The sequence below is a fragment of the Spermophilus citellus genome (assembly GCF_964194105.1).
Source record: "Spermophilus citellus genome assembly, chromosome: 3".
In the NCBI taxonomy this organism is placed as follows: Eukaryota; Metazoa; Chordata; class Mammalia; order Rodentia; family Sciuridae; genus Spermophilus; species Spermophilus citellus.
The window spans coordinates 90,828,716-90,844,037 of NC_138184.1; the positions used below are offsets into that span (position 1 = coordinate 90,828,716).

Here is a 15,322-nt window from a genome sequence, read left to right on the forward strand (position 1 = left end):
TCACGGCTTCCTGAGGTCGGAGCCAAGGGGCCACTTTTAAAGCCCCCGCTCCTGGGGCAGCAGATGGCTGTTCACTTCCCTGTCCTTCCCTGGGTTCAAGGGCACTGGCCGCTGGGACCCCTTGCAGCCCTTAAAAGGCTACTGGGCCTCCCAGTCAGAGCCAGGGCCCAGTGCAGCCAGTCAGGCCATCTGCCAAGGTGAAGCCTGGTACCAGGGACCAGGGCCTGGGGAAAGTTGGTTTTATGGACTAAACTGCTTTTAAGAAACAACAACAAAAAAATAATCATAAGAATGTTTTTAAAACCCTGGTACAGTCTGCACTGTCGGCTCCGATGCTCCACACCTACGCGCCCGCTATACCCCACCAACGGCCATGTCTAACCACCTGCTGCTGCATGAGTCTCTAGCAGGGGCAGATGGACACGGTCCCGGGGACCATCCTCTGGAGGCCCCAATGAGCCCCTGGTAACATCCAACACTGTCCTCTGCTCACCACAGTGTAAGGCTCTAGGCCACCAAGAAGATCAGCACAGCTCCCCTGCCCTCCAGGAGGGTGATACCAGGCAAATGCAGGAACCAACCCCACAGACCCCAGCTCCTCAGCCGGCAGGGGGTCACCCCAGTCTGCCCTAGGCTCAGCCACTGCTCAGAGGTACTTCACCAAAGCCCCACCCCTCTGCCTTCCACAGGGACAACTGCGGACGGCCCAGCCACCCTGCTGGCATGGCCCCCAGTGGGACTCGGACAGGGCCCCACTACAGGCTGGGGGTGGGGAAGAGTCTATCCAACAAAATATCATAGGAGTCTTAAATTTCAGTGTAAAAACACATGTGAGCTTCACACCCAGCAATTCATGCGTGTGTATTTGATTTGGCAAAAGTCCACCCATCGTCCCCCACCCCACCCCCACTTTAATTCATGAGTAAACTGGAGGCTCGAGCCATGGAAAGTGCCCACCAAGACCCCAGGGCTTTGCTCCTTGCCTGGGCCCACACCTGGTCCGGGCGCTGCAGCCTCCACCAGAGAAACCCGTCCCCGGGCACCACCCACCAGCACTCACTGAGCTCATGGGACTGTGACCTTGAACTCCAAAGACACCTCATTGTAGCCATAGCTCGAGTGCCTGCCGTGGGACTCTGGACCTCACGGCAGCGGGGGGGACTGGGAAGAGGGCCACCCCTGAACTAGGAAAGGCTCTTGGTCCCCACGCAGCAGCTGGGGTGGAGGTTGGGTGGGGAGGTGGGCAGCCAGCGGCCAGCGCAGGGTGTGTTACCTGCTCCAGTGATGGCGGGCATATTGAAGATCTCCGTCCCAGGCTGGCCGATGTCTGCAGTGGGACAACAAGGTGGGTGAGGCTGTTGTCCTGGAGATGGGCACTCACACCTGTCCCCTGGCTGCATGGTCTGGCAATACCCTGGGACCATGCTCCTCAGACAGTCTGCAGGTCTGGGGTGGCAGTGACGCCCTGCACTCCCAGTGAGCACCCTGGGGCTGGGCTGGGGCCCCAGGACACCACATTGCCAGCCAGGTCTGGAGGGACTGGCCTCAGTGAGGGTCGGTTTCCTCTCCAGCCCCAGAAGGTGAGAGGCCCCGGCCAGGCATCTGCAGAGGGGGCTTCGAGGTCCTCTGCACTAAGTGCGGGAGTCCCATAGCACTCAAGGGGGCACTGCCACCCAGCCCCCGTGGGTGGAACCGGCCCTGGTGCCCTGCACCGCTCCTGCCACCGCATCTGTGCTGCTGGGCGCCTGCGGAAGGACCTGCAGACAGGACTTCCCAGGGTCCTTGAAGGGGGGCCCCAGGAGGGGTCAGCAGTGCTGGGCTTGGCCTCACCGGGGCCCACTATAGGGCGGCCGGGCTCCCTTACTGTATTCCGGCTCGTTCCGGTTGTGCGTGCTCAGCTTCTTGTTGATCTCCTGCTTCTTGGACTTGACCATGGCCGAGTTGCTCTCAGTCAGCTTGCTGAAGAAGGCCGGTGGCTGGCTGGTGTTGCCTGGGGACTTGGAGCCCGTCCTGCAGCAAGAGTCAGATACCCATCAGCGGCCTGCCCACACCCTGCACTTCCCACGCCCCCTTGGCTGTTCCTGGGTCCCTGGGCTCAGGCCCAGGTATTCCCCGCTGCAGAGGGGCTGCCTGAACCTCTGTCTGGCGCCCCCTGACTGGCCCACCACACTTAGCCCGCCTTCCAGGTCCTCAACAGGGCGAGCGACACAGGCCTGGTCTGAGCTGAGACCCCAGCTCAGGGCACAGGAACTGCCACCCTAGTCCCCCAGTGAGGGCACACATCCCGCCCCCCAGGTTTGTGGCATTTGCTTGGCAGGCCTGAGGTCACTCAGCCTAGCCTGCTGACCCCCACTGGCAGGGACCAGCAGAGGACAAGGCTGGGGGAGGGGCCAAGTCATAATCTCGGAGGGGCCCTGTGCTGCCAGGGTACCTGGGCTCTGCCGGCTCCCCGTCCCGATACAGCAGGGGGTACACGGCACTCCGGGGGTGCCCTGACTCTGACATGCCCTCTGGTGGGGACACAGGTTCAATGCCATCCTCGGTGCTCAGGACTGATGTCTTGCTTGGCTCTGGAGACCTGGGTGAAGGGAGGGTCCCAGCTGTGGTTAGCACATCCCTAAAGTGACACCCCTGCCCCCAGTCTCCACTCTAGCAGCCGGGATGCGCTTTCCGCGAGTGGCCCAGGCAACAGAGTCCATCACCAGCAACCTCTGCTCCTGAGCCACACAGAGCAGGTCCTGGGCTGGGTCTGGCTGCAGGCCAATGTGTCTTGACCTCTCCTCTGACCCTGGTGGCACCCATGCCCTGCTCCCCAGAGACACCTGCTGTCTGCCTCACTCGCAAGGCACGCCCCCTGGGGGCCACCTGCCACCACGGAGCCCCAGAGCCCTCGGTGGGAGTGTGTGCGGGCCTGTGGTCACATGCGTGTGCTGGGGGCAGGTCCCAGGAGCCAGTGACCACTTCCCCAGGCCTCATCTCCTCACCTGTCAAGGGGCGCGATGTCCCTGCGTCCAGGGGTACAGGGAGGCTCCCAGTCCCCCCACGCGGTAGACCACTGGCCAGATGCCCACAGCCCCCACCCTGTGCTCACCTCTTGCCCCCTTCGCTGTGGGGAGAGCCGCGGGCCGGGGCGCCGTGGTCCGGGGGTGGGAGGTAGAGATCACTAGGTGGGCGGCGCAGGTCCAGGACGGGGCAGCTGGCTCCGGGGAAGGAGTAGAGGGGGGCGGGCAGGGGTGCACTGAGCTGCTGCGGGTGGTGCCTGGTGTAGTCCTGCGTGATCACCTCCTGCAGGCGGGGCAGGGGTTAGGAGGCCCTCTACCAGCCCCTCCAGATGTGCCAGGGGCTGGATGTGCTCAGTGCTCAGCTTCCTGGGGCTCTGGACCTGCCCCACTGCCTCTGGGATCTCACCCCGTAGGCCACCCCACCAGGACTGAAGGGCCATGGGACCTCCCCTCTCCCTGGGCCTGGCTCCCACCCCAGGTGCAGAGGGCAGAGTACAGGTAGTTACACTGATGTGCTGTGCCAAGGTGACCACCCGCTGGTGACCTTTGACCCCAGGGGCAGTCTGGAGCAACGGGCTAGATGCAGGCTGGCTTTCAGGCAGCGGCCGCAGGTGTGGGAGGTGGGTAGCCTCAGGGCCGAGCTTCGTGGGGCCTGTGGGCAGAGTCCAGTCAGCCAGGGGCGGGGGCACCTGGGGCCAGCTAAGGGACAGGCCAGGGCTGTTCTTGTCTTGTGAGTGGGACCCACCTGGCTGCTTGTGCCGTAGCTCAGCCTCCAGGTGGCTCTTGTCTAGCTCCTCCAGATGCTTGGGGAGCCCCTTGTCATGGGTCAGGCTGGGCGAACTCACTGGGCTGACGGGCTCCACCCCATCGGGGCTGTACCCACCGTGGTACCCTGCAGGAGGCAGCTGGACTCAGGGTGCAGGCTGCTGACTGGGGTCCAAGGGGACAAGCTGACCCCCGGCTGGCTGGGCCCCTGGGGTCAAGGGGAGGGGGCGTGGGGCAGGGTGGAGGCCCGAGCCAGGGACCTGGGGTCGAGGGAGATAACCCTCCACTTGGGGGATCTACAGGGACCAGTGGACGCGCAGACAGACCAAAGTAAGAGCCAGACAGCAGATGCAGAGAGGCAGGAGAGGAAGGGTCAGACTCAGGGCAGGACAGAGGGGACGGGGCAGGAGCGAGGGGCAGAGCATGGGACAAACAGGCAGTTGGAGCAACGCCCGGCCCAGGACCCTGCCTGCGCCCAGAGGCAGCAGAGAGGCTGCCTGCGGAGGCGCCCCATCCTCTGGGCACTCGGGGCTGGGCACGGGCTTTCCCGGGCCCCTTCACGACCCGGCAGGACGCAGAGCTGCGGTTCCTGGCCCTTCTGGACAGTGCGGCCCCCTCCCCTCCCCAGAATCTCCCTCCTGGGCTTCCTCCCAATCCAGCTGGGCCCACGGCACCAGGCCGAAGCCCCTGGCCTCCCCCCCTGCTCCCCAGACGAGGGCGTGAGCGGGGAGATGCAGGCACGGCCCCAGTGCAAACCACAGGTCCATCCACCAAAGGGAAAGCGAAAATCCAAAAAAATATATAAACAAATAAAAATAAAAATAATAAAAAATCATGATAAAACAATGTGCGAATGGTGAGGTGTCCCCAGGTCAGAGGGACAGGCAGCAGCTTGAGGATCGTCAGAGCGTGCAAATCCACAAGAATGGGCTTAAAAACAAAATGCCAAAACCAACAACAACAAAAAAAGAAAAAAATAATGGGGGAAAATAAAAAGCAAAGATCTGAAACATCTCTGGGCCCCCGAGGTGGCGGGGGCGGGGCCGGGAGCTTACCATCGCGAGGGGAGTCGGCGGCCAGCGAACCTCCTTCTCGCGGCCCTTTATCGTGAGCAATTTGACGCATGATTATCGCGTCTATGAAGGTGGCCGCTGTCAGGGTGGTCTTACCCAGAGAGCGGAGCTCCATTTCCTGGATGGAAAAGGGTTTACTTTGAGTCTTTTCCCGGTGCAGGTCCGAGGCCGAGGCGGACGGCGCCGGCTGGTCCGGGCTGGCGTGCTGGGCTGCGAGGCTCTTGGCTGGGGTGCGGGCGATGGCCGCCGCATGGCTGGAGCTGGGGGGCGCGAGGGGCCGGGGCTCGGAGGTCTTGCCAGGGGAGGAGGCAGGCTCACGGGCCAGGGACTTGGGGAGGAAGGCATGGCCGGTGTCCGCACGGGGCCGCTCGGGCCGTGCCACCCGGGAGGCCTCCTTGGGCAGCAACACAGGTTCCATGAGGGTGGGGTAGACCCCTTCGAGGGTGCCTCCCAGCGGGCAGTGGGTGGCGGGCGGGAATGTGGCAGCTGGGCGGACAGGCGAGGAAGTGGAGGTGGACCTGGGGTAAAGAGAAGGGGGTCAGGTGGCTGGGGCCACTGCCTCACCTCACCCCACCCTAAGTGAGCTCCCTGCCCTGGGCCGACCTGCAGGAGGGCCAGTCCCACGGCCCACCTGCCCCAGAGCTGGCTGTTTTAACTAAGCACCTACTAGGAACCAGCCCCTTGGAAAGGGCAGGGAACAAGATGGCCAAGGGCACTATGGCTAGCGCCTCCTGCCGAGAGGCCTTCTACAGACCAGCAAAGGGCCAACTGACCGCGGCTGAGGGCAGGGACTGCTCCTCCCCAGAAGGGCAGGGCAGCCCAGAGGGTCTCCGGGGTCCGGCACCAGCCCCACGTCCCTGTCCTTCACCAACTCACACCTGGGGCCTTGGTGTCCAGTTGTCACCACCCCACCCCCACCCTCCCCTCACGCCCGGCCCCTTGACCCCATCAGCTGCCCGCCCAACTGCTCTGCTCATCACCTCTGCCCAGGACCCTGCTCACCCAGCCGTCTGCCTGCCCACCTGCCACGGGGCCCGGCCACCACCCACAGTGTCCAGCATACCTGCCACCCGCCCTCGCCCACCCTGCCCTGCCCGCCCTGGTGCCAACCTGGCCCACCTCAGGACCGTGGGCGTGCTAGGCTCCACAGGGGTGGCGGTGCCCTTCATGCCCGTGTTGTGCAGCACGCTGGGTCTCTGCTGTAGGGCGTCCTGGGTCCGGGGGGAGATGGGCGAGTGCTGCTGGCCATGAGGGTGGGGGGCAGGGCGGCTGCTGTTGGCCCCACCCCCGCTGCCACCGCTGCTGCTGCTGCTGCTGCTCTGCTCCGTACCTGGGCACAGGCTATCATCAGGGAGCCGCCCAGGCCCCACGAGGACCCGTGGGCCCGGGGTGGAGCCCACGCCTACCGGGTCTCCAGATGGGCGCGTGCTCCACGGTCGCCGTGGACGTGAGGATGGACTTGTCCCGCTCTCGCTCTCGCTCCCGCTCTGACGAGGCTGTGCCCGTCGGCTTGGTCAAGGCACCTCCTGGGGACCAAAGCCAGACTCAGCCCTGATCCAGGGAGGGCTCTCCCTGCTCGCGCCCAGTGCTCGGGGACCCGTGGTACCTGGGGACAGTGGGGAGCTGCTGTGCCGGCTGCTGAAGGGCGGGGGCGCTGTGGGCAGGTAGGCCAGGCGGTCCATGGCGGCAGCCGGGGTGCCTGGCGTCGGGGGCACCAGCACAGGCAGGTGTGGCACTTGGGACAGGTCGATGATGCCTGGGGTGGGGACACGGGGCTTAGGCACAGAAAAAGGGGTATGGTGACGGCCAGCAGCCCGGCACCGTCCAGGGAAGACAGACTAACCTCCACGACTCTTTCCCAGAGTGTTGGATGGGCAGCCCCTGCCCCCCCCCCCGCCTGGGTGGCCTCTGTTCTTGCGGCTGTCCCCTCACCACCAGCCTCACCCAGCCTCACTGTCTACAACGCCCGTGACTGGTTCTCGCCTTGGCCTGCAGCACTGCTGCCCGGCTCCCAGGACACCAGGGCTGCCCCCCCCAGCCCCCACAAGCCTGAGTGCCAGGAGAGCACCGTGCACGCGCACACGCCTGTGCCATAACCCCAAACCCCCCAACCAGTGGGCGTGCAGTGGCTTCTGCATCCCAGCAAGCCCACAGAGCCGGGGAGAAGCCCACCGCCCACCTCGTGGGCCGGCGGCATAGTTGAGCGCCAGGGAGGACTCCCGGGGTGAGAGGCCCCTCAGCATGTCCGCGCGCTGGGCCATGGCGCTGGCCGCCGCGTTGTGGTGCATCTGCTGTGAGGTGATGTAGTCGTTGATGATGGTCTGGCGGTTCTCCAGTGCCGCTGTGTCCGGGTAGCCGCGGATGAGGTAAGGCGGGTACAGGTGTGGGTACGTGGGGTTGGGCGCCAGGTGTCGCGGCAGGTAATAGGCAGTGGCTGTGGGGAGGGGACCGAGGTCAGCCAGGCCACAGGGCGTGGAGACCCCTACCGTCCTTCCAGGTGACATGGGCTCCCGAGGAACGAGCAGTACATGCCCGACCAGGCCACGTGGCATTTCAGCTGAGGTGCCCACACGGAGGCCTCAGGAGGGGCCTTCTGACCCCCCAACAGGTCTGTCCTTGGACAAAGGCCCCAACCTGGCCATGTGGCAGAAGCCCCCGCCCAGCCTAATCCAGCTCAGGTCCAGGGCAGAGCCAGCCCCCAGCCCAGGGTCCGCTCCAGGCCCAACGCGCCCACCCGGCGCTGGCTCCTCTAGGCCTCAGCACCCCTCCAGGGAGTCTGGCTGCTGATCCCTGAGGGTTCCTGTGCTGGTGCTGCTGAGGTCCCCACCCGTGTCCCGCCTCCCAGGGTGGGGGTTCCAGACCCGCAGTCACCTGCGTCCAGAGGGATCCCGCGGGGTATGGAAGTGGGGTCGAAGGCCAGCGGGATGTGCCCCCGGTACAGGTCCACGCCACTCACGCCGCGCAGCAGGTGCTCGTAGGAGGAGAGGGGGTGCGGGTGGTGCTCGGGCACCGCGCTGTGCGGGGACTTGGCGATCTCACGGGGTGTTGAGGTCAGCTTCCGGTCCTGGGACGCCTTGCTGGAGGACAGGCTGCCTGCAGTGACAGGGGACGCCTTGTTGGAGGACAGGCTGCCTGCAGGGCAGGGCGGGGGCTGGTTTCTGGGGAGCTGTCACGGGGCTCCCCCAGGACAGGCTCTTCCCCGGGCCTCGGCCCGCTCCCCGCCCCCCTCATTCTCTCTGCAATTCCTTCAACCAAACCCCTCGTCCACTCTTTCCCTCCGGGTTCCTTCATTCAATCTACCAAACATCTGTGCGGCCTCCGCCTGGCACCCAGTGCTGCCCAGAGCACGAGGCCCCAGACCCATATCCCAGGCCTGCAGAGCTGACGCTTGACTCAGAAGACAGAGACAGACCAGGAACAGACAAGGACTCCAGGACAATAAACGTTCAGAATGAAACTGTCACAGGACGTGATCAGAACTGAGAGGAGGGGTGTAAGAGTGTCCCCAGGATGTGACCTTTGAACAGAGGCTGGGGACTGAGCAGGGCAGGGGAGGTGCTGCTGGGGAAGGCAGAGGGGTTGGCACGTGCAAAGGCCCTGAGAGAGAACCAGGCAGAGACGCGCTCTGTGGGGGTTTGGAGGAGCCCACCGCGCCACCCTCTCTCACCTTCCTGCAGGCGAGGCGTGGGCTCCCGGGTGGTCACGGGTGAGCCACGGGGCAGGTGGCTGGTGAAAGGTGCCCCATGGTCCTCGTAAGTCAGGGGACTCTGCCGTGGCTTGCCGAGCTCGGGCACGATGACCGGGGCCCCACGGGTGATGGAGCCCCCGGAGCTGCCCACAGCGCCCGGCCGGCCCTTCAGGCTCTCCTCGTAGCAGGCACGCTCCAGAGCTCGTGCGTCCGCCATCACGTCAAGCGGGTGCACAGGTGGGAAGGTCCGGCCAGGGCTGCCAATGATGGAGCGCACGTCGTGCTTCTTGGAGCCCGTGGAGGACGAGCCTGTGTCGTACTTGAGCGGGGTGCCCTGGGGACAGAGGGCGCCAACTCTCACGCCCAGCCCAGGCCAGACGTCGGCGTCCTGCCTGCCTGGGCCTGGCCTCATCCTGGCCAGAGCTACCTGGGAGCTGCAGGAAGGGGCAGAAGGCTCAGCTGTCAGTCAATCCTCCCCAGGCAAGTGGTGGACTGTCCACTAGCCCTGGGGCGTACTGGAAGGAGCTCTGCCCACACGGGCCAAGCTTCCTCTGGTCGGCAGAGACCCTCCACGGTGCGCCCAAGACCTGGCTGGGAACCCCGCCCTACCGTCCTGAGCCAGGCCGTGGGTGCTGAGCTTGAGGATGAGGTTCACATTTGCTCTCTGGCCCAAAAGGGCAGCTGTGGAGCCGACAGTGAACAAGAAGCCAAGTCTCCCAGGAGCAGAGCCTGCTCTGTCCCAGCAGGCTGGGGAGACGGGGTCCAGGCCTGGTCCCTTTATTCAGCCATGTTTAACCAGTTTCCTGAGGAGGGGGAGTGTTCTAGCTTCTGGGAGGATATTCTAAAATCAGCCTTGCCCCATCTTGGACACAAGGTGGGTCCTTTCCAATGGCTCCACCACTGCCCAGAGCCGAGAGCCAATCCTTCCCCAGCCTCTGTGCCCTGGGGGGTGTGGACATCTTCACCCAGAGACACGGTGGCTGGGGGTGCCCTTCACCACCCGGGGAGCCCTCCTGACCCTCCTCACAACTGTACACCCGGCCACCTCCGACCATGAGGGGACAGTGGCCTGCAGGGGCTCCACAGACTCCTACTGTCACCACGGCAGCAGGTCCTCCCCGCCCGGCTCGGGCCGCAGGGGATGCCACTTGCAGGACACAGGCTGGGGTTTGCTGGGCCCTGGGTGAGTCCTTGACTTCTCTGAACCTCAGCGACTCACCAACAAATGGGGACCGAGAACCAGGAGGACCACCGTGATGCCCCACGGCCGGCCACCCCCCTGCCCGTACCTGGGTGATGGAGCCCTCCTTGAGTGGCCGTGGGGCCAGGGGCAGCTCAGGGGTGCGCCGGAGCTCCTCGCGGGGGATCTCGTGGATAGAGCGGCCTGCTTCCTTCACGGTGGCCACCAGGCCCTCGTGGGCTGGCTTCAGCTTGAGGGGGCCCAGGGCCTCCAAGGGCCGGGTCTTGTAGGCCTCAGCCAGGTCCCGCGGGGGCGGTGGTGGCGGGGGTGGCGTGCCCTCGCGCTTCAGCAGCTTGGCCTCCCTGCGCAGGTAGTCCTCCTGGGCCTCCACGTAGGACCGCGGGATCCCTGCCGGGCGAAGGGACCACCCTCAGCACACGTCGCACACCCTGCTGGGCTACCCTGGGTCCTCCCCAGCCAGGCCTGGAGCCCAAGTCCTCCTGGTGTGACCTCGTTAACACACATGGACAGTGTGTGACATCCCAAGGACAGCACAGAGCAGGGCTGGGTGCAGCACTGCCCACCTGGGCCAGCCTGGGCTCCACCCCAGACCTGGGAACAGGCACAAGGCTGGCACCTCTGGCCGCGCACACCACCCTCTGCAGGCCCTGCTGGGCCACCCCCGCCAGGCGATCCCCGGAGGCCCGTCCACCCTCACACGCCCTGGGCAAGCGCCTGCGCATCTGCCCCCCAGCTCCCACCCTGCTCTGCGCCCCGGGCTGGGCCCCAGCCCCACCGGCGCAGGGGCCGCACCTTGGGTGATGGAGCCGCGGATGTGGTGCTGCTCCTTGAGGGGGTGGGGGCTGTGCCGCTCGGGGGGCATGGCGCGTCCCATGAGACCTGGGGAAGGCAGGGCGTCACGGCACGTCCCCAGCCGGCCGTGGGCAAGGGGCAGGGTCTGCTAACCACTACACCCACGACACAGGCTGGGGCACAGGACCTAGCAGCAAGTGCCCCGTACTCTGGGCCTCATGCTGCCTCCAGGTGGAGTCCAGCCTCAGCCGTCTGTGAATCAGGGCCGGCCACCCCACCGCCTCTCTGCAAGGCATCCAGAGACCACTCACTGTCCCTTGACACCCCACTAGCTGGGAAGCCCAGGGCAGGAGCGAGGGCCCACACTTGTGTCCCTGGGGTGGGCAGTGGGCAGCGGGTGGAACCCACCCTCAATGCCTGCTGAGGAGATGGTCCTGCCCACACGGCCCTCCATCACATCGTAGGTGCGCTTGGGGGCCGTCGCCTCATGGGGTGCCCCTGAGCTGCTCCTGCCGTCCTCCTTGGAGCACTGGGACACAGACATGCCACCTGGAGAGCAGACGGAGGCACCTGAGGAACTGGCCTCTGCCCGCTGTGGGGCTCCTGGATGGAGAGGCAGAGATGCTGCCTGCTGCCGCGGCCCAGTCTCTCCTGTTGGCGAGTGGACATGAGTCTGGCCCCACGCAAGGCCCTCAGGAGGCGTGGACACGGGCATGCATGTGCAAACAGTCATGAGCCTGCCGCAGAGGCCTGTGGCCATGTGAACAGAGGGTTGACAAGGGACACCCACACAACCTGTCTGTGGGCGCACGCGCAGATGTGCATGTGCCCTGGGTCAACGCACGTGGGGTGAAGGAGTCCCTGTGGAGAGGTGACTCCTCATCCCCAGAGAGGGCAGCATCTGTGCAGAGGGGGCAGAGGTCAGTAGCCATCCCCTGCCCAGCGCTGTCCTGTTAGCTGCTGTGAGGATGACAAGCTCCAGGCTACAGGGTGTCTCCGATGTCACCCTGACCACCAGCCAGTCATCCCCCAGACTACCATCCCCGGGGACTCCACTGGGGCTGAAGAGGCAGGAGCTAACAGGGTGGGACATGGCCTGGTCCAATGCCTGCTCTGTCCCCAGCCCTGGCACAAACTCACAGGGAGACGCAAGTGACCAAGTGACGAGCTCCCCAGCACCCTTCTCCTCCCAGCAGTGTGCTCTGGGCACCAGAGATCCCTGTGATGGGGGGAGGAGGCCAGGGGCTGCCCACCCTGCACTCACCCTCATAGGACAGCACATGGCCCTTCTTGCCCTCGTAGATGACGTGGCCCTTGGGCAGGCTGTCCTCCCGGGCCCGGTCCAAACGACTGGGGCTGTCCTCGCCGATGATCCTGGTGATGGTGCCCTTGTACAAGACGTCGGCTGGGGTACCCTGTGGGGACGGAGAGCTGAACACGGAACCCTTGGTGACCTGATCCACACGTGGCCCACCCGAGCACATGTGTGCACACACGTGTGGCGTCTCCATGGGGGCAGAGCCCATGGGGACACAGGGCATAAGGCGAGACGCACCAGGACCAGGAGCCCTGCTTTACAGAGGGCTGCCACGTAGCGATGGCCTGCCAACACCGTCCTGATCTCTCAGTCCTGGGACTGACCCAGGGTGGACAGGGCCATGTGATGCCTCAGACAAAGTGGAGGCTCGGGTGAGGTGCTCCGCCCAGAGCTGCCTGGCCAGCGAGGTAGGAGCTGGACTCCACCCGAGGCCTGGACTGCAGTGGTCCCGCCCTGTGCCAGGTGGGGGCGCCACCATCGGGGAGCCCAGGGGTCAGATGTCTCAGGGCAGCTGCTGGCCACAAGACTCAGCTCCTGCCTCGGGTCCTCGACCAAGTGCCATTGCCCAGGCTTCCCGAAACCAGGACAAAGGCTCTGCTCAATGCTGGGTGTCAGACACTAGCTCCTGAGCCTCCCAACCTGGGGCTGGTGACTCTGGCCCTGGCGAATGGCTGGCAGTGACCCTGGCCTGGACACACCACGCACACTCCCCAGCCCCTCTCCCCAAGCTGTGACGATCCAAAATATCCCCAGATGCTGTCCAGTGTTCCCTAGTGGAGAGCTACCCTTTAGAAGCAGCAAGCCCCTGAGGGGTGTGCTCACGCAGAGGGCAGGCCCTGCTGGGCGATTTCCAGGAACAGTGGACACGTCAGGACACCACTCTGGAGACAGGTCTTTGGGGAATCAAACAGCAAGCTGACCCAGCTGTCGTGTGGCCTTTGCCAAGTCCCTGTCTGTGTGGACCCCAGTTTGCACATCTACAGAATGAAGCCTCGACTCTGTTTGAGACTCTCAAAGGCACCTGGTACAGACAAGGTGTCCCCAGATCCGCAGCTCCCTCTTCCCTTCTGCGATCTCAGGAACAGACTCAGTGATGTGGAGTCCTACTGTGTTCCAGGCCCTGCCCTGGGGAACTGAGTCTCCTGTGGGACTCTGCTGAGGAGTGCACCCTGGGGTGGGGACAGTGCCTGGCAGAGACTGCGAGCCAGGACCCCTTGCTGTGACATGGGTGTAGAGGCGCAGGCGGGCATCAGTCAGACCAGGTGGCAGCTCAGCTCATTGGGAGAGTCCTCAGCAGGGGATCCGACATCCTTGCAGCAAAGGCCGTACCGGGGTTGGGGTTGCTGGCATTAGTGCACCTGTCACCGTATCTTGGGTGACACCTAGTGGTTGGGGTGGAGTAGTGTCTGCTGGGAGCTCAGGGGCTTCCCCACAGCAAGGTTCACTGGTGGGACCCAGGGGCCTCACGTGCGCCCCACGGCAGGGCGGAGGATGGACACACAGCCAGGCTGCTGGCCCTGTCTGGGAGGGTTCGCTGGACAAAGTCCGTGGAATACAGATGCCTGTTCCCAGGCCTGTGGCCACTCAATGTCGGCCCCATGAGCTTGCCCCAGGTGGAAAGGAGTGCCAATCAGGACGGGGACGACCTCGGGCTTCCAAGCTGATCGTGGGGCAAGGTGTCTCAGCGGCCAACGTCCCATGGCCAAGCAACGCTTCTGCGTATGGTGGGCAAGAGCCAAGTCCACCCTGCCCTCACGGCAAGGCTGGGAGCAGTGTGACCCTCACCTGCCTCAGATTCTCTGGCAGCTGCCACTCTGCCAGGATCAGCCAAGGAGTGGGCGTGGCCCAGACAGCTTGGTCCTGGCTGCCTGGACCCACAGCAGGTGCAGGTCAGGGGCTTCCACACTGCCCGTGGACCCCTACGACCTCGCAATTGGCTCTCCGGGAGGGTGTGTCCCTGCCCGAGTGTGGCAGGGCTGGGACCCAGCTGCCCTCGGCTGGCCTTTGTCCCTAATCCTTGCTCTCACACCCCACAAGGCTGCTGGGATTTCAAAACCTTCCCTTCCAGAGGCACAGCACTGAAGGGCACCGTGTCCCCGCGGTGGCCACAACTCCACTGAGTGTGCACACATGGCACAAGGCTGGCAGCACGTGGCCCCTCCTCCAGCAGGCGAGCCACCACCTCAGCCCTCTGCCTGCGGCCCCTGCCCTGGATTCCGGCTACTCTGGCTCACAGCCCCCCGGTTGCCCACTAAATGACTTTTTGGGGACTAAGCCTGACAGCCACGGGCTTCACTGGCTTTGAAGTGCTCCATCCTCTGAAGCCACCGTGCCCGGCTGCCTCCTGTCCACAGCCACTCCCTGTGCTACACGTGGGCTCGGAGGGCAGCAAGGCTGCAGCTCTGCCCGGCGTCCCAGCCTGACCATGCCCCAGGAGGCCCACCCCACCCTGCCAGGACACCTACGTGGGTGATGGAGCCCCGGTAGGCACTGGGGCTCTCGGAGGGCCCCCGCGTGCTGGGTATGCCCCTGGTGATGCTCCCGCCCGCAACGGAGCCCAGAGATGTCCCTGCAAGACATGAAACACGGGCGCTTTGGGTGTCTGCAGCTGCCCCCCAGGGCCCAGGTTGGGGGGTGGCCCAGGGGCAGATGCTGGGGACCCAGGGACAGAGGCTGGGGACCTAAGGAAGTGGTCCGGGGACAGATGTCGGGATCCATGCTGGGGGTGACATGGGGCAGAGGCTGGGGACCTGGGGAGGGGGCCAGGGCTGCTGGCGATGGCCCTCACCTCTCAGCACAGACATCTCCTGGGCCGTGGGTGCACCCAGGCTCTCGGGTGGGCCAGCCTGGCCCCGTGGCGACAGCTGTTCTTGCTTCACCCCACTGAAGGGCGCTGCAGACCAGTGAGAGGGTGGGCCGTGAGGAGCAGCCCACCAGCCCTCATCCCAGGGCTGCTGCCCGGGCCTGCGGGCGCGAGACCCCCCACAGGCATCCGGCCAGGACTGCTGGGCTGCCCACTGCTACCTAGAGTCCCACAGGCCCAGACTCCCACCCTCACGCCCAATGCAAGGCCACCAGGTGGGCAGGCCCAGGTCCTCACCAAGCTTCTTGGGGTCCATGGTGAGGGGCAGCCCCATGCTGATGGGGCCCACGGGGGCCTTAGCGTGCTCGGAGTATGGGACGTGGAGCTGGACCGACATTCCCTGCAGGGCCAGAGTGTCGGGTCACAGTGGCCCTCAGCCAGAGTAGCCCAGCTGACCCTGGGTTGACCCTGGCTTGAGGCTGGAGAGGGCTGCAGTCCACCCTGCTGTGCACCTGTGTGACCGCACTCAGGCAGCATCCAGCCCTCCCCTCCCTGGTTCAGTTCAACGAAAACGGTAGGCAGAAGCAGCCCAGGCCGAATGGACGCCACATTCCTGACCTGGCTACACTGGGGGCAGGGGGGATAGCCCAAGAGGTGCTGGGCAGCTGGCCACACACCAA

At 65.1% G+C, this 15,322-nt stretch overlaps 1 protein-coding gene across 15 annotated transcripts in view; it reads right to left on the bottom strand.

Annotated features, from left to right (window-relative positions):
- The window catches only part of NCOR2 (nuclear receptor corepressor 2), a 137,683-nt gene that overhangs the window by 3,662 nt on the left and 118,699 nt on the right, over positions 1–15,322 (bottom strand). For 5 of the 15 annotated variants that reach the window (XM_081285503.1, XM_081285507.1, XM_081285496.1 and 2 more), the window contains 20 exons: positions 14,940–15,042; positions 14,628–14,732; positions 14,305–14,408; positions 11,786–11,936; positions 10,930–11,070; positions 10,522–10,608; positions 9,818–10,116; positions 8,508–8,862; positions 7,712–7,933; positions 7,020–7,274; positions 6,447–6,596; positions 6,247–6,366; positions 5,960–6,170; positions 4,937–5,358; positions 3,748–3,894; positions 3,509–3,654; positions 3,092–3,285; positions 2,432–2,578; positions 1,865–2,010; positions 1,274–1,327 (listed from right to left, as the gene is read on the bottom strand). In XM_081285503.1, the coding sequence (XP_081141629.1) occupies positions 1,274–1,327; positions 1,865–2,010; positions 2,432–2,578; positions 3,092–3,285; positions 3,509–3,654; positions 3,748–3,894; positions 4,937–5,358; positions 5,960–6,170; positions 6,247–6,366; positions 6,447–6,596; positions 7,020–7,274; positions 7,712–7,933; positions 8,508–8,862; positions 9,818–10,116; positions 10,522–10,608; positions 10,930–11,070; positions 11,786–11,936; positions 14,305–14,408; positions 14,628–14,732; positions 14,940–15,042 (3,559 nt within the window). Of the gene's footprint in view, positions 1–1,273; positions 1,328–1,864; positions 2,011–2,431; positions 2,579–3,091; positions 3,286–3,508; positions 3,655–3,747; positions 3,895–4,822; positions 5,359–5,950; positions 6,171–6,246; positions 6,367–6,446; positions 6,597–7,019; positions 7,275–7,711; positions 7,934–8,507; positions 8,863–9,817; positions 10,117–10,521; positions 10,609–10,929; positions 11,071–11,785; positions 11,937–14,304; positions 14,409–14,627; positions 14,733–14,939; positions 15,043–15,322 lie in introns of those variants that run through there. The other 10 variants (XM_081285500.1, XM_081285494.1, XM_081285504.1 and 7 more) reach the window with 5 other exon arrangements.